This window comes from Syngnathus typhle, linkage group LG6 (genome assembly GCF_033458585.1).
Source record: "Syngnathus typhle isolate RoL2023-S1 ecotype Sweden linkage group LG6, RoL_Styp_1.0, whole genome shotgun sequence".
Classification (NCBI taxonomy): domain Eukaryota; kingdom Metazoa; phylum Chordata; class Actinopteri; order Syngnathiformes; family Syngnathidae; genus Syngnathus; species Syngnathus typhle.
The window spans coordinates 14916842-14940299 of NC_083743.1; the positions used below are offsets into that span (position 1 = coordinate 14916842).

The 23458-nt window shown below is 39.7% G+C and overlaps 2 protein-coding genes across 12 annotated transcripts in view; one reads left to right on the plus strand and one right to left on the minus strand.

The window, feature by feature from the left end:
• The first annotated feature begins 81 nt into the window (after window positions 1-81).
• Window positions 82-21037, plus strand: LOC133155909 (alpha-2-macroglobulin-like protein 1). The gene is made up of 36 exons (XM_061281580.1): window positions 82-378; window positions 1390-1570; window positions 1997-2153; window positions 2868-2920; window positions 3919-3939; window positions 4464-4632; window positions 4721-4805; window positions 5043-5160; window positions 5246-5360; window positions 5461-5570; window positions 6590-6745; window positions 7577-7807; window positions 7940-8003; window positions 8859-9004; window positions 9135-9284; window positions 10153-10341; window positions 10586-10667; window positions 10928-11069; window positions 11168-11393; window positions 11674-11800; window positions 11955-12076; window positions 12393-12444; window positions 12983-13066; window positions 13164-13340; window positions 13793-13874; window positions 14721-14877; window positions 14962-15036; window positions 16144-16306; window positions 16565-16761; window positions 16844-17059; window positions 17449-17567; window positions 19177-19267; window positions 19357-19425; window positions 19850-19955; window positions 20161-20219; window positions 20517-21037. Exons 1-35 carry the CDS (start codon window positions 296-298, stop codon window positions 20211-20213), a joined length of 4368 nt encoding a protein of 1455 aa, XP_061137564.1. The 5' UTR covers window positions 82-295; the 3' UTR covers window positions 20214-20219; window positions 20517-21037.
• Window positions 20700-23458, minus strand: part of phldb1b (pleckstrin homology-like domain, family B, member 1b) — a 122731-nt gene continuing 119972 nt past the window's right edge. For all 11 annotated transcript variants that reach the window (XM_061281570.1, XM_061281575.1, XM_061281574.1 and 8 more), the window contains one exon: window positions 20700-23234. In XM_061281570.1, the coding sequence (XP_061137554.1) occupies window positions 23094-23234 (141 nt within the window). In that variant the 3' untranslated portion in view covers window positions 20700-23093. The remainder of the gene's footprint in view (window positions 23235-23458) is intronic.

Genomic DNA, 23458 nt, shown 5'->3' on the forward strand with positions numbered 1-23458 from the left:
TTTAAGGCCAATCTTGGCTTTTTCCCCCATCCACATCTCTCAAATTCCTTATAATTTGAGGACACCTGGCAGCAGGATGGTCCGGTTTGAAGCTTCGGGGAGTAAAACGTGTTTGGCAGCAGGGTGGAGACTGCAAAGAAGCAGGGAGTGTAGGGAGAGTGTTCATGAAGGACTGGTGGGTTGCAGTGAATCGGTAGAGTATAAAACAACTCCGAAAGTCCGAAAGGTTTGCATCAGTGTCTGAGTGCACTGGTGTAGAGATTCTCTGAGTCCCATCGAAACAACACGCACAAACATGGCACCTGTCTTCCACATCTTGGGGGTCATACTTGTATCTGTCTTCCTGCAAAGCGCATCATCAGCTCATCTTAATGACACGTAAGTCGATCGAACCTTGATCCGGTTAATAAATTGAATCATAGCAAGTTTCCTGTCTGCATAAAGTTTGTCCTCTCGGTCCTCATTTAGTAGGGCTCCAAGTTTTATAATAAAGTGCATCTTTCTATGACTGTCTTTATTATAAACCTTTATTTAAGTGTGAAATATGAGTGTATGTTTGTTATTGGAATACCTGTTTTTGTTATTGAACCTACGTGCTTATCACAGATTGAACATCATGTTCAGACATAGTAAGAGTGTCCATACTTGGTTCACTTGGCACCAAGATCCAGGCCACAGTTCGATGATCAACTTTAAGGTTGTGTCATCCAACTTCCCACCGCATGTCTTGGACGCTAGTCTTGGTGAAGAGAGAGGCAGAACTGTCAACTGATCACCTATGGTCACAAACTGTGCGTCGTGAGCAAAACAAAGAGATCACAGATACATGCAGCTAAAATAAGTTTCCTCTGCTGGATGTCCGGGCTCTCTCTCAGCGGGAAGATGATCGGCTCGGTCTATCAGGACGATTGTTGTTGCAGTATCTATTGCATAGCAAGAACTGCATCAGTCCAAGGACTTTTTCGATTGGGGACCTCAGTATTCTCTGTACCACCGTTTCAAACCTGATTAATTATGTTCCATATTAAGTTAAATGTTTTATTTCTAAAACGAGTTGCTGATGGTGTACGGGCACAATTTGTCTGACTTGTGTCCAGTCAGCGAGCGCTTAATTCCCGCTCAGTGGCGGTGTGCATGTGAGTGTGATCGGTTGTTTGTGCCCTGCGACTGGCTGGTGACCAGCTCAGGGTGTCTGCCTTTCACCCGATTTCAGCTGGAATAGGCTCCAGCACCCCCAGTGACCCTGAACAGGATGAGCAGTATTGAAAATGAATGAATGGACATTTCTTTAACAAAAATAGAATGATATGGTCCGTATATGTGTTTTGGAGTTGTCAGCTCATAATGTTTGTATTCAATGCAATGTTTGTGTTCTTTTCCTCCATGCAGTATCTTTGCCGTGACCGTGAGCTCTCAGGTGAGAGGAGGCTCGCAAGAAACTTTGTGTGCTGTCATCAGCGGGCCCACGGAGCCCGTCACATTGAATATCGCTCTGCACACCAAGTCTGACAGCACCGTCATCCTGACAATGAGAGTCGAAAATGACTTTTACCAGTGCCTCAGCTTTCAGGTATGTTTTTCATGGACCCACGTATCTATTCATCCATCTATCCATTGTTTGACATGTTGCTCAACAAAGGCCGCTTTTTATTGGAGGCTGTCAGTGTATTTGCATTCCTCTTGAAAACATTCAACTACCCCTGACCCTGAGTGCCTACATCCGCACATGAACACACACGGATCAAAAACGCCTCTCACAAATTGTGGAAGCATCTGTTTTTTCTTGTTGTGACTTAACAGCACCATTTGCAATGTGAAGAAAACAAGTATTAACACATGAAGCGATTTCATAGATGCGCTTGCATCGTGTTTGCTGCTGCAACATGCTCTCCTGCAGTTAGAATGGTGTTGTTCAGGAGCCCTTCATCTGTTACTCTTCCTCCCCTTCCTCATTTTACAATCAATGTGTTGTCATTTGTGTTTCTCGGCATCGTAGGTCCCAGTAGTGCGGACTAGTACTGTGGCAACCATAAATGTCACTGTGAAGGGGGAGAGTGGCACCATGAACAAGGACACCAAGATCCTCATTGTGCCCCCTGCTTTCATCCACATCGTCCAGACTGATAAGCCCATCTACAAACCTGGACAGACCGGTAAGTCTCACAACCATTAAGATATTGAGAGACTGTTTGGGGGTAACAGAGGAATGTTGGACAACAGGAATGATTCAAAAAGTGGTGATGAGGCTGTCTCTCAAGGAGAAATACTGCTGGTGTCAGGTCACATCTGTAAGGCCCAGCTTCTGTTTGTTAGTCTTGTACCCAATTATTGGCAAATAAGGAATGGAGGTTTTGTTTTCCGCCGGTGGATATTCCACCAGACTTTCAGTATAGCTCCTGAAACAAAGTAACAGGTCAGCTTATGAGTTTGCATGCCACCTGATTAGTCATGCCTTCTCACTGTGATTGGTTGATTTTCTTTGGCCGCAGTGGTTACTTGTAATTTCAAAATAGAAACACAACATGCGAAGAGGGCATTTTGAGAAAGATACAATTTAATAAAACTTCCATGCTGGGAGGCATTTTGAATTACACCATGATGGCAGCAACAGATTACATACATTTTAACAAGTGCAAATAAATTTCTCACCATGTGTCATGAGCCTGGCGACTCTTTCATTGGTGTGAGTCCTTTATTGTGCTCTTTGTTCTTCAAATGCATTTTTAAATTGTAATGTATTTCCATTTTTGAGCCCTCAAACAGAAGAAAAATATTTCCTGTTTGCTTTATTCTGATATTTTACCTGTTTGTCATGTATTTAAAGCAGTGCTTGAAACTTTTCTTTTATTGTCTAAATTCCTTTATAGTGCAGTTCCGAATTGTTTCCATGGACTCCAGTTTTATCCCTGTGGATCGGCTGGTAAGTTTTCAATCAATTTTGAAGATACTCCATCATGTAAGTCCCGACTGAAAAACAAATCATGCAAGAAAGCTAGTGAGACAGTATGGTCCAGGAACAAATTTGCATGAGTAGATTGGCTTTGCAATTACAATAAACATTCAAAAAATAGATCGATGGAAGCTTAAACATGCATGCAATCCACCGATCTGACATCCTATCTGGCCATCGCAGCCGGGTTTGGTGGTCAGATAGGTCAGCCTGAAAATGCTGTGTTCATTTAGAACACTTCTTTAGAGTCAACCTCACATGGTCCAAATGGGTTGAAATACAAAAGCACAGTACATGTGTGAGCACATTTCTGTGCCCAGAAATAACAAGTATGCATGATTAAAGTGCACAAAGTTCCCTTAAACATGTTGGATGACTGACATGCTCATTGGAGATGTTAAAAAATCCATCAATCATATTGGATTAAAGAATTTTCACCCAGCTCAAAAATAACCAAAAATGAATTAAACATTTCATAACCACACCCTTGGATGGATTCTTTCTTTTTTTTTCTTTAATGTGAACAGGTAAAGTGGAGAATCACAATGTCCGATGAAAGGGCACTAGTGGCATTAATCCATATGTCTTACATTATGCTTAATTCTAAGTTTTAGATGGACTTTGTATCATTATTTCAAATTTATCAAACATTATAAGTGACACATTTCTATGAGGAGTTAGTTGTCCTGAAACATGAGAAGAGACAGGTTATCCTTGCTGTTTGTAACGAAAAGTAAAGTATGTGTGCCTGCATGTTTGTGGCTCAAGATATGTATTGATTGATTCATTCATTCATTCATCCATTGATTGCTTGCAAATGGTAATATCATATGTAAATGTCCAGTAAGATGACTCTGATGTCTCTGCAAATACCTTTGCATGGTATTTTAAAATGCTATGTTATGTTGTGATTCATTTAAAAGCACCCACTATGATTGAGTTTGACTTGTCCGTTTGTTCTCTTTCAGTACACAGTTGTGGAGCTCCAGGTAAGAATCCCATTTCGAGCTACACTGACGCATTGGGTTCAATCTTCATAGATACCACACTTGCGAAGGTTGTAAAAACTGACACATAATTTCCGGGCCCTTTTTTCTATTAGCCACCAGTGCATGGGTAGTCATGGCTACAACGGTGCAAAAAAATGCCAAAAGAAAAAAACTCCACAATTGGACTGTGCTTTGCGCTCAACTTGTACTGGGTATAAAAATACAGGCCATTATATTCACTTGAGTGGCTGAGAGCCACAGTGACAACCTTTGAAATATAATCTAGTGGGTGTGTTGCTTCAAGCAGGACTTCGTGGATGTTCTATCGGTTTCGACTCACTCACGCTAATAACAATTTAGACACAGTGAAGGTAGGTTGTGAGTTTTTTTATTTTAATTTGACATTTAGCAGGATTTCTCATTGATCATGTGGCACAAAAGAAAATAAGTGATGGTCACTTGCAAGTACATTAACACTGCAGGGTCAATAAGCACACCTCTGTCTTCTGTCTGTCTTCATTTAGGATCCCAATCTCAATCGAATTGCTCAGTGGTTGGATAAATTTGTTACCACTGGAATTCTTGATCTTTCCCATGCCATGATTCCGGAGGCACCAGAAGGAACCTATGTAATTACTGCCACCACCGACAAAGGAGAGAAAATCTCCCACAGCTTTGACATCAAGCAATATGGTTTGCTATATTTGCTACACAATTGTTGTGCTTGTTTAACATAGTTTTTTTGTTGCTGTTCATTAGTATTTGTTTTTATATTTTGTAGTTTTACCCAAATTTGAGGTCACTGTTCTCTTCCCGAGTGTGATTTCAATCCTCGATGAGCAGGTCACACTTAAGATTTGTGGAAAGTAAGTGCTTTCGCCTGGTTTCTTCTTGTCCTCACTTTTTGTAAAAAGAAAGAAAGCCACACAAAGATATTTAAACTCAAGCAGTAAAAACAACATAACATCTTGCAAATTGTCAATACTCATGCAATATCAATGTAATTCCTTTTATTTTGGCGAACAGCAATCGTCATTGCTGCAAGTTACAAATCATGCCGGTAAATATGCCTATATGTTATTAACTTTTGCTTCTCCCTGCAGATACACTTATGGAAAACCAGTTGATGGCTCAGTCAAGGCGATGTTTTGTAGGAACGCTTTCAGTTATTCCTGGCGTTCTGCGTTTCAAGCAAACATCTGCAAGACATATCAACTGACGGTGAGTAGCGGACATAAAACCACAATTGTCTGTTCCTTCATGTAAATCCATGAACTGCATTCGTCTAAAAGTGACACTCTTCCAGACCGATCACAGTGGCTGTGCTACCCAAATAGTGAGCCTGGCAGATTTTGCCCTCAACAAGTACCATTATGCTGATAGTTTTGTGGTGACCGCTGACGTGGAGGAGAACGGCACCGGTAAACTGGAGAAATGCTTTGCTTGCCACACTGCAGGGCCAATAAGCACACTTTATATGTGACTTGATACCTCGTTAAAATTCATATTCATCCCATTTAGGGGTGATCCTGCAAGGTACAGGGCAGGCAAGCTTCAGTGCCATTATCAGGGCGGTGACTTTTGAAGATGTCCCTCAAACGTACAAGCCCGGCATCCGATTTCAGGGAAAGGTAAGTCAGTTCTGTTGACTTACGAAGCCATGTCTAACCAATGAGCCAATGGACAAATCACACTCAAAAGAGCTTGACGTACAGTTAAGTCAAGAGCTATATGGACTTTACAGAAAATGTTGCAATTGGAATGACAGTAATTACAATGTAATTGAAGCGTAACCCTTAAGCTTTCATTTTAAAGGTTTTACTTTGCTGTCTGGTGCCTGCTCAATGCTTGTTGGCCTTGCTGCTCTAGGATGATTGAACTTGATTTTGATTAAAAAGCATGCTCTGAGGCTGGTGACAAATGACATTTTGTTCACTTCAAAATGTTTGGAGGTCCATATTAGTAGCTCATCAAATGAACCAATCCATTAGAGCATTCTTGTTTCTTGGTGAACAAAATAGATAGAGTGTTCTGGCAAAGCACCTCCAGGGAGAAAAGTCACAGCATTTGTCCATTGGTTTCATTTTTTTTTTTATTAGGTTAAAGTTTTGATCATTTACAACTTCATCCAAACTACAGTGTAGATGTGCTATCTCTGAAATAACTCAAATATCTTAATATCTTTTTTTCTGGGGAAACCGGTGAAAATCTAAACTTCAGTCCTGTTATTTTTAATCCATATTGTATTTTTGTTTTTTTACTGGCCCACGAGGTAAATTATTAGAATTGAAATCGATTCTAGTTTAGTTTTGCTTTGTCCAATTTACATAGAGGTGATAATGCAACATCAGGAATTTAATTGTTCAGTTATACATGATTGTGGTGAGTTTGTAAAGGAGCTAGTGAATTTAAAAAAGGAAGTTAAGATAATGGCGCTGTAATGGCAAGTTCTCCTGCTATACATTAGCCAAAATACTGCTCACTGAACCAACATACTTTGTTGTAACCATACCAAACCAAACTTGACCACACCACTAATATTGGATCGTTGACATGCATAATGTGATCCTTTTCATTTTGTAGCAGTTTTTAGAGACTATTTTAAAATCTTAACTAGCTAACCATTTTGTTCTGATTCATCTTTTTGCAGGTCAAAATGACTGGTCCAGATGATAAACCCGTGGCCAATGAGCCTGTGTATTTATTTAGCCGGGGGGTTGTCTCTTTAAACCTCACCACAGACATAAATGGCCTGGCCTCATTTTCACTGGACACCAACAACTGGAAGGGTGATGTGAATCTTCAGGTTTGTGATTATGTGTTGTTTTTAGGAAGAGAGCGACGGAGAGCCCAGTCCTACATTATAGCCGAAATCTGTCTCCTCAGTCAGTCCCACTATCTACGTACATAAGGGTCGAGCCACCCTTTAGAGAAAGAAGTCATGAAACCGTGCCTGGCCAATTACATTTTTAACACATAATTTTATCCACAAGGAGATAGTCAATTACAAATTTCGTCAAGTATTAATGTACCGTATTTTCCGGACTATAAGGCGCACCTAAAAACCTAACATTTTCTCAAAAGCCGACAGTGCGCCTTATAGTCCGGTGCGCCTTATATATGGACCAAATTCCTAAATTTGAACTGGCCCGAAGCATTGTGTCATGAAATCAATCATAAGTGGCCCGCTGAAGACTACGAATCATGAATCAAAAAGACTATGGATCATTATTTTGTCATTATAAAGTAATTTGTTGCATCTGAAGTTGAAATAAAAAAGATAAAATGGAGAATGATTTGATTTGGATTAAAAATCTGACATGATGCATTAATGGTGTGCCTTATAGTCCGGTGCGCCTTATATAAGGACAAGGTTTTAAAATGGGCTATTCACTGAAGGTGCGCCTTATAGTCCGGTGCGCCTTATAGTCCGGAAAATACGGTAACTAACACACAGTATACGTGTACTACATATACTGTATTCGCATGTCTCAGTGTGAAAGCTTCTGGACATTTGGATTCTCCATTATATGCAACGTCACCAAATGACACAAGTGCTGACGTGACGCAGCCAATCTTAAATTCAAAGTTGCCAGTATCTCATAATTCCAGCGTTGTCTTGTTTGTGTGTTAACAGGCCAAGTCCAAACTGGTCGATGATGACCAGTATGTTCCAGATCTGCGCAAACCAGAGTACAGGGCGGCCTATAATTATGTTTCTGCTTTCTACTCAAAGAGTAGTAGTTTTCTGAAGCTCATTCAGGTCAACAAGATCGCCTGTAACAAAGATGCAGAGGTACGAGCTCGCTACATCATCCAGGGAGAGGAGCTCAACAAGGGACAGCTGTCCCTTGACTTTTTTTACTTGGTGAGTGCTGCTTGTTGTCAGTGTTGGCAACCCTTGTTAGTTTGAACTAACAACTCTAGCGCTGTGTGAGAAGCACACTGAATATACAAGTCTGTGTGGGTTAAGTCACACTTGATTCTTTGTTCTTCTTAGGTGATGTCCAAAGGAGTGATTTTGCAGCATGATCGTCTCCCGGTGGCTGTTACAGTGGGTACAGGTAATCTGTTTCCATTTGAACCTTTTCAATTGTGCTTGCTTGGATTGTCACGAGGTCTGCATGTGGAAGATTCATCAACTCTCAATTCAGGTTGTCCAAACTTGTGCTTCTGAGGGCCACGTACAAGCTATTCAAAGGATGCAAGGGCTAAGACTCAATATTATTTAACACAAACCCAATCTATCAAGCACTTTTATATTGCAGTTCTCAAAGTGTGGTATTTGCACCACGAGTGCTTCCTGGGCTCCCTCTGGTGGTATGCAACCTATATTCTGACAATTAAGTGTATTGTTAACATTCATTTCATAACGCTACAGTGGTTTGAATAGTCAATACACATTTTAGGAATAAAACCTGTCTTGTTTCTTGATGAACACTTGGGCCTACTAGGCTACTGTATTATAATGCAAATCATGATGGAAATTGGGGACACTTGGTCTGAACAGCTTGAGAACCATTGATATACATATTGTTTTTATATAATTTAATTTTGAAAAACTGGTACATCACAGATTTCTGTTGGGGGAAAAAAAGGCAAATAGATTAGGGGATTTTGGGATGCCCCACAACCCTCTATCCCAGTTGAAAATCCCCCTGTGCAGAAGTTAGTTAAAAATGTTGAGAAAAAAGTACATCGACACCCTTTTTGTGAAGAGTGATTTTGTTATCTGTATTTTAAGCGTGATTATGTCGTTAAATAGTAGACAGAATTGCTTGATCGTAGTCCATTGATTGGATGTGTTTGTCAGTCAAACATACTTTCTAATATAGTTTCATCAAATCAAGACAAATACGAGTAACATTTTCTTTCCTGCATGAAACATTATTGTGACCTCTTGTTCCTCTCTCTGTCAGTGAACAAAGGAGAACTGATCATACCCCTCCGTCAAGTGATCGACTTGGCACCATTTGCACAGGTTGTAGTTTACACTGTGTTGCCTGGTGGTGAGGTTGTGGCAGACAGCTACGACTTCCCCATCCAGCTCTGCCTCAAGAACAAGGTAGTTCATGTTTTTACATATAGACACAATAGAAAATGACGCATAATTGAGTCTGAATGAAATTAACATATTCAATTATGTAAAGATCATTTGAGAACTGGATTTATCGCCACTGTTGTCCTCTGTGCAGGTTTCTGTTCAGTTTTCGTCCCTCCAGCAGCTTCCAGCAGAGAAAACCACATTGAAACTGCAGGCTCAGCCTGGCTCTTTGTGCTCTGTTCGAGCCATTGACCAGAGCATCCTCTTACTGCAGCCAGAGACTGAACTGACTGTTGACTATGTAAGATCCTTTCAACTTTACAGCAAGAAATGCATCACTCTCGCCCTTGTATATCATTTCTGACAATACTAAAAGAAGACTGATTTACTTCAGGTTGGCTCTGTGGTCAAGTTACCTTACAAGGAGAAGGTTCAGGGTTCAAATCTGTTCGCTGCGGCGTTTCTGTATTCAATTTGTATGCGTCGCTCTGCCTCTGGCGTTTTTTTGTCTGGTGTTCTGGCTTCTTCCCTTTGTCCAAAAACCAATGAACCGATATTCACTTAATTCTCCCTAACTGTGGAGAAGAAAGAATACAAAACAAATTACTGCTGAGGCCTTTTGGATTTAAGGTGGAATGTCTTCAACAACCAAATCTATTTGCCAATGATTCATATTTAGCAGATTTTGAGAGCTGCACAATAAATGTTCTCAAAATTACATTACAGCATAACTTTTCTTTTAATTAATTTAGCTTTGCCAAAAAACTGTACAACCCATTCAGGAATACTAAACTCTTGTGTGTAACCATTCACACGTATGAACAGTTTAAAGTGTTCACTCAACCAACCATGCATGTTTTCGAAATGTGGGAGAAAACCCAAGTAGTGGGAGAAAACCCATACAGGAATGGGCCAAACATACAAAGTCCACACAGGAAGGCTGGAGATCGTATTCGCACCCAAGACTGTAACGAGACCATGGGCTGACCAGTCACCCACTTTGCTGCCCTCTCTGGCATTAACCCACAAACAAGTTGCTCCTCAAAATTAGAAATGTAATGGTTCAAATGAAATCAGTCATTCACAACACTACTCCACAAAAAAAGTAGGTGTACAGTAAGATCCACAAAGAAAAAAAAGAGTTTAATATTGTGTTTAACTCTGTGTAGGTGTACAATCAGCTGCCTCTGCAGAAGCTGTCAGGGTACAGATATAAGGTTGAAGACTTTCCTCAATATCCCTGCTTTCCTGGGCCCGTGCCATTTCTTGAACCTGAGATGTTTGTGGAACCGAGGGCCAAGCGCTCGCTTTACTTTGGACCAACAACTCAGAAGGACGACATTTACAGCATCTTTAAAGTAAGGCTTTGGACTTGACTTTTAAGTCAAAACTAGACCCAATTGCTGTGACACAGCCCTTATTCACTGGTTAATCAATAAAGATGTATTTCGATATAGGATGTTTTGGGAAATGAAACAATGGGATTGTCAAATGTTCATTTCCGTTCCAACATGACTTTTCATCGCAAAAAAAAAACAAGCCCCATAAAGGCGTGCTTTGAAGAGATGAACAATTTACGACAAATGTATCTCTCTATTTCAGGAGATTGGAGTCAAGCTTGTGACAAATGCTGATGTGATGAAACCCTATGACTGCCAATACAAATATTCCATTTTCAATAGAGGTGGGTTTACTACAGTATATGCCTTAATCACACACTATGTTGTGACTTTGCAGCATTAGCTTTCATTCCTTCCAATTGAAAAACCACCACTTTTCAGTAAAAAAAAAAAAAGTCTAAATAACCCCCATGCAAAAACCAGGGGATTTCTGCATTTATCAATAATACTATCCTCTGTTGATCCCAATGTAATGGCAATCACTGGGCTGTGGCAGCTGAGTAAAGTTGATTCCTATCAAAGGTAACATTTTCTGCCCTTATAGGTGACATTTTTGCGGATGCAGTTCCAATGTCCACCAATGAGGTGCTAGCAACCAATGGCGTGGAGAACATTGAGGAACAGCCGTCGGAGACCATTAGGACGTTCTTCCCCGAAACGTGGATCTGGGACCTAGTTTCTGTTGGGTACATGAATTTTCATGGCAGATTTTCAAAATTGGAGTTTCTCACTACTGTTTGAGCTCAAAGCAACCTGTTATTTGGCCTGGTGTGCATGTACATAGGGACAAGGGTACCGTGAATGTGGAGAAGACGGTCCCAGACTCCATCACCAAGTGGGCCGCTGGAGCTTTCTGCGTCTCCTCTGTGGGCTTCGGTGTGGCGCCCACCACTGCGCTGGTTGCGTTCCAGCCCTTCTTTCTCAGTCTGACGCTGCCCTACTCTGTTATCCGTGGGGAGGTGTTTACTCTAAAGGCCACTGTCTTCAACTATCTCTCCAAATGCATCATGGTAAATATCAATGACTCATTAAACAACCATCAGGTAAGACATGCTAACCTGTGCGCCACTGTGCTGCCAGGCCTGAGGATTAATGGTGTTAATTTGTGCTATGACTGAATTTTAACTGATCCCCCTCCGACGCACACACACACACACATTTACAGACACACACACACAAGCACACACACACACACACACACTTGCAAGGAGCGGTCAGATCTTTCTGAAGAAATGCATGCATTCTTTTGTAATGGTTTGCTTACTGACATATTTCTATGTGTGTCTGCAGGTGAAAGTTATACTGGCCGAGTCTGACACATATACCTTCAAAGACTGTGAAGACTGCCAATACAGCATGTGTATATGCAGTGAGGAGAGCAGAACCTTCTCTTGGATTGTCACCCCAACTACCCTTGGTAAAAAACATACTTCACTTCGAAATGTTTTGCCTTCTTTATCTCAATTTGAATATGTGATCATCAGGAAATAATTTTTTAGTGTCATACAATTCTAATTTTCAGATTGGTAATTCATTTCTTGACTGAATATGTGGTCACTGCTTGCATACAGGCAAGGTCGAGGTGAAGGTGAGCGCAGAGGCCCTGAAAACAAACATGCAATGTGGCAACGAGGTGGCTTCTGTCCCTGAAGTGGGCCGTATTGACACTGTCATCCGCAGCCTGCTGGTGGAGGTCAGTACCGGTCTCATGCAATTTATTGGACATCTCAATGTGGACATATCAGCAGCAGATGTGATTGTCATTTCTAATACTGTAATTGGGTTGAAGTGATAACACTTTCAAGGCACCAGACTGACGGGATCCTTCCCTGAATATTGGGCTTGCTTGTTGTCAGTTTTATAAACACAATGCATAATTGAAGTCAATCCAGATGAACTCCAAAGTCACACAATGTTCAAATCTATTATGGGAATTTTGGGGGGTCTCTGTCTCGTCGCATTGAGTAATTCATTCAAGTTCAACATTTCCATGTTTGTTGCTTTTGTAGGCTGAAGGAACGCCTCAGTCCGTCAGTCACAACGCGCTCCTCTGTCCTGCAGGTACCTTTTTACGTCTAGAACTTGCTTGGAAAGTCTTCTTGTACGCAGTTTTGGAGTTTTTTGTCGTACCCACATGAATTTGACAGATTAATATGGTTTGATGGCTGTCATTTTCTTCACATAATACCAAAAATAAGGTTTGTTATGATCTAGGTTTAAGATGGTTTTATCAAATCCGATTGTAATTTTTAATCTTGTCTTTTTTGGATCAATAGGAAATTTTAGATCTTAATGAAACCTTATGTCCAAGCCAAATGTCAGATACTTGTTGAACTTTTTAAAATAAAATTATCTTTACTTTTGTAATTGACATCAGAGCTGCTTAAAAACTGAACAACCATGTGAAGATAGTCCTGTACTTTGAAAGTGGGATTTTAAATTGTCAAAATGTTCACGTTGGAGATTGATTCTTATAGTTTCCATGACATTCATTTATAGCAATGTCGTACTAAAGTGCAACCTGGGCAGTATGAGTTATATGCAAATTATGTATATGTTTTATGTAAATTCACTCTCTTTGTATACGTTTTGTTACCAGAAAGACCGGTGGAAAAGAAAATCTCTCTTGAGTTGCCAGAGGTGTTTGTTGTAGGATCTGAAAGAGCCACTGTTTCCGTACTTGGTAAATATATCTGTTGTTTACACTCTTGGAGTCGGTCTGCATGTTCATAGCACTTCTTCATACTAGAAACCTCCTTAATGCTACTATTTGACCAAAGGTGACCTGATGGGCCGAGCCATTAAGAACCTGGACCAACTCCTGGCAATGCCATATGGCTGTGGGGAACAGAACATGTTGTACTTTGCGCCCGACATTTACATTCTCACCTACCTGAAAAGCACAGGCCAACTGACTGCTGAGCTTCAAGACAAGGCAACACGCTTCCTCGAGAGCGGTGAGTCAACATTCCCAATATTGAAGAGGGACTCGTAAAACAAGACGATCAAAAATTGATAATAAAATAGGACAGTAAGATGTAACCTAAGTTTTATCATCAAACTTGATGATAAAAGACAATAGAAGGTTGTTAGTTTAAACCTATCTGAATTTGTAAAATGACCTCTAGTCATTACAAATACGTACATGTGATTTAATACTTATTTTTTGGTGGGTGGTACTTGTAAGAAGTTTGAGAACAGCTGTGTTTTGGACAAACTGTACAATTTTAATGATTGGTAACCACAGTTACTATTGTTTTAAATCCACATGAGAAACAGAATTCTGTGCAAGTGAAACAAACGGACCTCATTGACAAAATAGAGTTGCGAGCAACAATATAGTGTGAGTACGTTGTCGCCGGTTGTGATCACAGAATGTGATGGGCGCGTTTGTACGTCTGTATTCCAGGATACCAAAGAGAGCTCACCTTCAAGCATGCTGATGGCTCCTACAGCGCCTTTGGGGAAAGCGACGAGTCTGGAAACACCTGGTCTGTAGGAAAGCAGTGATGGTGGTTTGTTTAAACAGTTTTGAAGGATTAGTTTTAGTGGGGTGCCTAAGTAGTGGAAAGAGTTTTGAGTACTGTGTGTTAGAGAGGTGCTCACTCTAACTTATTTGCAAGAACCACACGGGAGACAATATGCCCTTTTAGCACTTGCAAGTGGAGAAAACGTTCGTCACTGTACCATACAGAGATGTTCGAAGGCAGTCTGCCTTTGGTCTCTTGTAAGAGCATATTTATTAAGAGAAAGCAGGGTGGGGGTGACAGGTTTGGTGAACCCCCGGCGTCTGGTGAGATCAGAGCAAGGGGTGTTTTACGATCTAATGCAAACAGAACAACTTTGATTGCTTCCTCTGCGGCTGGTCAACCAGTGCAGAGGATGCAAACACTTTATTTTACTGCGTTGTGAGAACAGGACAAGTTTGGTTAATCATTATAGTCTACATTCCAACATAATCATACGATTAAAACCCTAACACTGAAAACAGAAAACAGAGCAAACCCTCCTGTGACTGTTTTACAAACTGGAACCAAAGGCATGCACGGCTGACAGCTGTCCATCAAGATGCAATTTCTGTATTTAATAGTCCAAATATAATGATTTTCATTATATTTACTGAGATGTAAACATTTTCATTTGCACACAATAGTGTTGCTGCCCCTCTGTCTGACTCACCTGAACTGTCTTGTAGCCCAAAGGCTTCACATCATACATAAACACATGCACACGCACACACACACAAGTTTGTTATATAATTGTTCTATGGATGGGTTCTCTGTACTTTTATTTTCAAAACTGTGTGTGTGTGTCTCTCTCTCTATCTCTCACTCTAGGCTGACCACTTTTGTAATGAAGTCATTTGGTGGAGCAAGGCCTTACATCTTTGTTGATCCCAAGCACATTATGGATGCCAAAAAGTGGTTGTACGCAAACCAGGGGAAAGACGGCTGCATCAGATCTGTGGGGAAACTCTTCCACAATGGCATTAAGGTGATGATGCCATGCCTGCTAATTTAGTGTCACAGGACCAGGATAAAAAGTATAGAATAAATGCTTTTTTTAATGTCCCTTCAGGGAGGAGTGAGTGACGACGTGACCCTGACAGCTTACGTCGTTGCCGCCCTGTTGGAACTGGACACAGATATCAAAGTGAGTCAGACGTCACTCCTATTTTGCACTTGATTGCCAACCTCGTCATTTTAAATAAGTGAATATCGGTGGATATGTTTGCGTTGATCCCACCTAGCGGCTCCATGTTTAAGCCCGCCAGACAATATGCAACTTGCATAATGTATCTGCACATGTATGAGTCAATGAACTTTGAAAGGTTTCGCCCCCAAACAAATGGACGACTGATTTTGTATGTATATTTTCTGTATGCCTCACTGTAAATCCTAAAGTTTGCAGGGATTTATAAAAAAGGTTCAAGCCGTAAGTGACAAAACTTAAGTGGAAAAAATAAGTTTTGGTACTCCCCTCGTGTGACGGCTGCCAGGTAAATTAGGCAGTGGGTAACAGCAGACCATTAAATTATTTATGAAACTAATATATACTAATAGGCTCAAGATACTAAATAGATAATGAATAAATTAATATAGAAATACATTTGTCCTTTTCAGACTTTGATATGTTCTAATAGATTTGAATTCACAGCAAATCTCGTTCACATTGCGAGACATCACTTACTTGCTAATATCAGAGATTCGTGCCATATTACGGAATGCAGTTTCTTAGCGTCTTAAACCAGCGATTGAATATGATGGTATTGTCGTTAGCTGTTATGTAATGGCAGTAAAAGTCTGTTAAGGTAAGCCGTGCAGGCCTATTTCAAAATAAAAGCTTTTAAGGCGACAGTATCAAAGTCAATGTACTGTCTTAATTGGTAAGCTTTAGCCTTTGGGGTTTGCGTTATGAGAATGTTTGCAACTTCCTTGGCGTGTGTAAATGATGTTAACGGGCAGAGAAAAAAATTCGGTGCTTTATCTGTGTATGGCTCTGTGCAAGTTACAAAGAGGTGTTATACAAGTAGGACGAACTGGGAAAATCTTGCCCACCTATCAAGGTTACAACCAAATATTGTATTTTCTCTTTTGTAAGCAGCCCATGTTTGAAAAGGTTATGAAGCAAAGTCTTCCAATTTAGGTGCTCACCCAAAAAGATCCATCTCGTCGTTATTTTGTGAGTTCACTATTGAGACTTTTGAATCCCTTATATTTGTGTGTTTGTTTGTTTGTTTGTTTGTTTGTTTTCTAACAGGATCCTGTGATCCAGAAGTGTCTGGGCTGTCTGAAGGAGGCAGCCGGCGCGATGGACAATTTGTACACCACGGCGCTGATGTCCTACACATTCACCCTCGCTAGGGACAAGGAAATGAGAGACAAACTCATCACCTACTTGAACCAGCAGTCCAGCACAATAGGTACAGGATACAATCTTTGATCATTTTCAAATCTTGTGACATTTCTGTTATATAGAAACAGCTGACGACATGCACTTACCCCACTGTAAATTCACCATCATGAACATGGATATAGCTCTAGCAATATCTTTCAAAGCCGAGTTTTCTAAGATCACATGTTTCGATTTGTAGCTTTTATTTAAATCAACCTCATTGCTAGTTGGTTACCTCAACCTGTCCTTTCCGTGATGCATTTTGATTGAAGTGTTTTTGCGACAGAGGGAACTCGACACTGGAAGCGGGAGGAAACCTCTGGGAAAGGACTGGATTCTCTGGAAGTGGAGATCACCTCCTATGTGCTGCTGGCGCTGCTCTCCGGGCCGACACTGCCAGGTTTTGGTCTGGACTATACCATTGGCATCGTGCGCTGGCTCACACAGCAGCAAAATGCATTCGGAGGCTTCTCCTCCACACAGGTAGGCAAAGCTGTGAGCAGGATTGGGAGAATTTTCTACCATCTGGCCAGAGTTATTGACTCTGTCCTCCTGTGTTCCTCAGGACACAGTGGTGGCCCTCCAGGCGCTGGCGAAATATGGTGCTGCCACTTACAGCGTTGAGGGCAAGACTGTAGTGACGGTGACATCATTAGGAGGTCTGAACAAGGAGTTCATAGTGGACCAGAGCAATCGGCTCCTGTACCAAGAGGAAAAACTGAGCGAAGTCCCCGGGGAATACACCATTAAAGCCGAGGGAGCAAGCTGTGTTCTGGCACAGGTATTACATATCAACCTTTTTGACACGGCTACCTTCCACATGCAAATACCTCCCGGTCATTTGGATTTTACTGTTGAATCCCAGCAGGTCATTCATTGGGTTCCCAACCCTAACCCCGTAAATGTAACCCCAATCATAACTTCTTTCAAGCTTTCAAAGAGTGTTTTGTCAACTCGAGCAATTTATCCAAGCACTCGCCGTTCCCTCTTGAGGCTCAAAAATCCGAGCTATGGCTGACTTTAGGTTATTTAGTACACGTCGACCATATTGCTGCGGTACATGTAGTAATTTGATTCCTACAACAGCCCTGATTTTGATTCTTGAGTTCTAACTTACTTTTATGAGATGAAAGTGTACTTCAAGAGCAAGTTGCTCCTGTCTCCTTCCAGATCGCCACGGATTACAATATCCCGCCTCCGCCCGACTTTTCCGCCTTCAACATCTCTGCTAATGCCATTTCAAAGTGCAACCCCAGCAAGTTGCAGCTCATCCTCTTTGTGCATGTTAGGTAAGTGTGTTTGTGTGTCTGTCTCTGGCTGTCTCTGTCTGTTTTGTATAATAATCCTAATATTTACGCATAAAATTATACATTTTGAGCCCAATTAATGATTAATGTATAATAAATGTATCTTGTGTTTCATATGATACAAATAATATTATATAATATATAAACAATAATCAATAATAATATAAATAAATAATATACAAAATATTCTTAATTTACACAAAAAATTATTCGTGATTTTCTATTGAATGGGTATCATGACATTACCGTATTTTCCGGACTATAAGGCGCACCGGACTATAAGGCGCATCGTCAATGAATGTCCCATTTTAAAACTTAATCCTTATATAAGGTGCACCGGACTATAAAGCGCACCATTAATGCATCATGTCAGATTTTTAATCCAAATCAAATCATTCTCCATTTTATCTTTTTTATTTCAACTTCAGATGCAACAAATGACTTTATAATCACAAAATAATGATCCATAGTCTTTTTGATTCATGATTCATAGTCTTCAGCAGGCCACTTGTGCTTGATTTCATGACACAATGCTTCGGGCCAGTTTGAATTTAGGAATTTAGTCCATATATAAGGCGCACTGGACTATAAGGCGCACTGTCGGCTTTTGAGAAGATTTTAGGTTTCTAGGTGCGCCTTATAGTCCGGAAAATACGGTAAATAAAATGATGGCAAAACAAAGGCTAAATAAAGTTGCATAGCAGAAATTCTAACAAAAATAATTCTCATTTTATTTCAAAATAAAAAACATGTCACTCTTACTTCTACCATTATCTATATTAGGAATGGGCAATTTAAAATGATGGCATTGACCACAGTTTTCAGTGCTACTGGGGGGCTTCATACTACCATACACTTCCTAACCTGATAGGTGACAAAAATGCCATTTAAATATGGACAAAATACATGCATGCAAGTTACGCTCTCTACACATTTAAATTTTCATAGTACAACTCTCATGGCATGTATAAAAGTGCCATTATCCCATCAACAATCAGAAAAAAAATACTGTGATCTTTCAGAGAAAAGGGTGCTTGCATAAAAAAAAACATTGATTACTTCAAACGTGACAAAACGCATTCGAAATTCAATATTATTCTAGAATGTAACATTTAAGTTTTCATAGTCCAATTCTCATAGCATGTATAAAAGAGCCACTATCCTATCAACAATCAGAAAAAAATTCTGTGATTTCTTTTTCCAGAGAAAAGGATGCTCACATAAAAAAAAAAAATCATTCATTCAAACAGGACAAAAAGCAATCAAAATTTAATATTATTCAGGTAGCAACTGTTTGTCCTGCATGTCATTCTAAAATGCTCGCCTAAACTTCCCAGTCAACTTTTTCTAAATGATATAAACAATATTGGAAAAAAAAAATCTGTGAATGGTGCCTATCCGAGGAAACATTTGGACAACCCTCAACAATTTGATGTCAGATGTCATTTGAGCTTTTGTGAGAATTGTGCTCCTTGTGGTGTAGTGCCCACAAGGCTTGGCCTTTTAAACAGGGGCCTGGAAACCTTTTTTAATAGCCACTATAGGTTCTTGTCATCACCAAAAGTTTAGAGAAACATTTTTGTGGTTGCAGTTATCAAGGCAGGAGAGATGAGACGAATATGGTCATCATTAACATCAAACTGTTGTCGGGACACATTGTGGATAAAAACTCTCTGAAATTGGTGTGTATATTTTCTTCTACCCTCAAATATTTGTGTCACCTGTTATTGTTTGAACTAAACTGATAGAAATCTACTGTGTGATACTCTAGTTAAAGATGGATCGCTCAGTGAAGCGCGTGGACCTGGATGACGGTTATGTCAACATCTACTTGGATGGGGTATGAATTTCTTTTTCCATCTACAAAATGTACTGTATTGAAAGCAGAGTGGGACTTCACAAATTGAGCAGTTATTTTGTGTCGTTTTTGGTTGTTATTTTAAATATGTCTACACTACCAATAACTGCAAAAACACAAGAGAAAAAACAAAAAGAAAGCTTTTCAGACTGAAACACGAGGCAAGCATCAAAACATAATGAGGAGCTTGAAAATACTAAAATGAGGTATTTATTCAAGTGATTATACAAGATATGTTACTGTACTATATGCCAAGTAGGAATGCAAAATGTTTTCTGTCCTCCATTACTTTTAATTTACGCGTCACACGCACTATTCACCCCGCTGCTCAGGCTATCAGTCCCCCACAATCTAGCCAGCAAAAGAAGCGCACCCCCATTCAGTGGCATGTGGTTTGTGTTTGCAGCTGAAGAAAGATGAGAAGATGTCTTACAGCCTGACACTGAAGCAGGACGTCCCTGTTGAGAACCTGAAAGCAGCTGTGGTGAAGGTGTACGACTACTACCAGCCAAGTAAGATCTTCTTCCGTTACAATCGTGTTCAAGTCTGCCTGTCATGTTTTCTAATGTCCTTGTATACAACAGTTTGTCGTATGTGTTTTTATCATTTTATTGTATTGTTTCTTTATATTTACCTGTGTGGTGCTGTATTGTTCTGCTGTAAAACTTGTATTTCCTCTCTCTGGATCTCTGAAGGATTATCTCATTTTATTTGCAGGTGATGTGGCTGTGACAGAGTACACATCCCCATGTGCGAAAAAGCAAGTCTGAGTAAGAGTAAGTTACATGTATCTGGTTTATTGTACGATATAGTGGAATTAAACATTTCTGAATATAACACACTTTGATAAAAACAAAATTAAGCTGCTAAAATGTATTTAGTTCAGAATCAGGTGTCATGGAAAAAGTATGTTTGACCTCAATCCAAGGTTCCATTCGAATTTAACATTGAATTTCAAGCAAATAAAATGGTGATGCTAGTTAAGAGGGGGATCAGTGATTTCAGTAAAGCTTATGCAACACATACTGGGGGACCATACCGTGTAAATGATACAAATTGTGTTTGTTTTACAGGTGACGTTATCAACTAGCTTTAAATGAACAGAGGAGATGACTCAGATTCATATCTGGAAGACAGTTCATCTAACTTGTAGACGTGTTTTCTTTCTTTCCTTTGGTGTTTGAATTTTGAGGGAACCCTTGTGATTGCAAATGATGTTTTTTTCCCCTCTCTGAGCCTTTCTTTTGAAATCGGAATTTACTTATTAGTTATTGCTGCCTTGCCTCAACACTGGAAACCTTTGAACACTTTGAACCCACTGAAACCAAGAAAATCAGTCTGCTCTTTAACAGTTTTAATAGAATTGACAAATCCATGTTTTTAACTCAAAGTGGAGGATGATACATACAAGTTACCAATAACTGTAAAAACAAACTATAGGAAAAAAGAGTGCTGTGTGGGGGTATGGGTGTGTGTACTGTACCTTTTCATTTTTTAAAAAATAGATTAAATTCATCACTACAGTACCATACAATTTGAAATGTAACAGTCATGAAATAAAATGGGCAATAACAAATAAAATAATAGTATTGTGTTTGTTTTCAATATTATACTTCCATTCAGGCACCTTTTTTAAACAGTATATTTTACTTTCTTTTCATTATAGATATCATCAGCACATACTATATCAACAAACAGGATTTAACAGCCTTGCCATTGTCAAATTTGGTTTGCACGCCGAGTGTGCAGGAAGAGTAAAGGCAAGGAAGACAATATATTAAAGTCTTTAGACTACTTTTAAGAGGTAAACCACTATTTGAGGCACAACAACCTTAAATTATGACCAACCTACTCAACTACACAAAGATCCTCCTTCCATGCTTGTTTCAGAACGCTACATTCATGACAAATCTGTTGACTCACAATATCAGGGGCAACACAGACATCAAGTCACTTTGTGTGTGCTTCTAATCACAGTAGAAATTTACAATAGCGGTATTATTGCAACACATTGTGCAGCCGACTGGGAGATAACTGATGTGGTCAATTATAATTCAAAGTTCTTTTTTTTTTTATTGTTGAATCGGAGTACATGTTGCATTAACCAAAAAAGATTTAATAAAGAATTCCATTGTAATGAATTGTAATGTATTTGTCACTTATACTCCTTGAAATCTTAAGTGTGGTAAACAGGTATAACATCATCAAATATATTCATACTGATGGGGTTGTTTGATAAAGGCACATCCCTCAATTGTATTTTAGAGTGTAGAATGGACTTTTGCAGTAAAGCGGTCAATATTACCCAATTCATGTAATACATAATTATTAATATAATCAAATTGAGCACTGGCAATTTTTTCCGTCCAGTGTTTTTGGAGTGAGAGAGAGGGGGGGGGGGGAAAAAAATAAATTTTAAGAGATTTGATAAAAGCTTGCAGGGTTTATGTAAAAATGTGTGTTGTGCACTCTATGGCAATGTGCCGACATTGTGCAGCAGCACATTCCTGTTCATGAGTCAACTGGGGGCTGTTAGACTAATGCTGTATGCTTGTTTGCAAGCCACCGGTATCTTAAAACATTTAATTTTATAAGCACATGCCCCAGTAAGGGGGTAAAAATAAATACTTAAGCGCGGACTTAATGTTCATGGAAACAGGGAAACTTGTGTTAATATAGAGTGTACGGTTATAGTTAAACTAAAGCTCTGAAGTCTGCAGCGAATGATGCTTATGATATTAGCTTTGTCATATTAAGCATTCAGGAAGTAGGAAGGTACCAACAAAACACTTTCAAGTGACTCCTTGCTGACACTAAAGGTTAACTTTGGGTTGAAGTTGATACATTTTAGAACTTGATAGCAAGTCATCTATTCAAGTGGTAATAGGGCCTCATTTTCGTATTAATAATGCTAAACTAACAACTATCAGAATCCAGAAACAAAAGATGCATACTTTGCACTTCAAAACGGTTGAAATATGTCATCATCTTGGCATTGAGCAATATTCATCTCAATACACAAAATACTTTTATCACTAGTGTGATAGTGAAATGACAGCCCATGTTGGTCAAATCCCAGTGTGCATGGCTGAATAAAGCCCTGAGCTGGAATGGCTCCAAATACTGTACTAGCTGTAAAATGAACTGAAGCATGCACCTGTGCCGATGCTGTGTGTAATCTGTAGTATGTCTTGAAAGTCAAGACTGCCTTTCAATGGACCAAAGAAAGAAGGATGATGAACTTTGCTGCATTATACTCTAAATACAAGTGTACCTTACCACTGAGCATATGGCTGCTCAAACAAATAGGTTGTTAACATTTGGCAACGTTTTCAACACAGTTTAAAAAAAAAAAAAAGAAATTAAACAGCATTACAAAAGATCTTCATTTGGCAATATAGAAAGGCTTTCTAAAGTCTGTGTACATTTTGGTTTATATATATACGTATATATATACAGAGGTGTGTGTGTGAGTGTGTGTGCGTGCGTGCGTGTACACTCCAGGAGCTCCCCTTTCTAATGAGTGGCGGTGACGACTGAGTGAAATTGTGCGATTTTAAAAAAAAGACAACAAACAATAAGCCGTAGACTACAAATGGGTAGTGTCTTCAGAGTCCCTGCCGAAAATAAGCACGTCACCATTTGCATTGTCAGTTCAGAAATTGAGTGTAGCCCTCGGCTCCTGTGACTATCACATCCATCCAGATCCTCATGGCCTCTGCCGAGGGCGCCACCATGTAATAGAGCCGGTCGTGGGTCTTCACGCAAAACGTCAAGGCGGGGTTTGGGCTCTGAAGGAGACAAACATAAAAAATAAACAGACTTTACTTTCCTTCTGTTCCACAATATTACAAAAATATAGAATGATACAGTAGAAGAATAAAGTTCCAATACTGAAGCATTAGAAGACTTCAGGACTCATTTTGCTGCTGCATCATGTTCTTTAAGTTTTGTGAATCCGTCTCAGAGGAAGCCATACAATGTTACTGCCACTGACTTTCCCAGATAAGCTCGT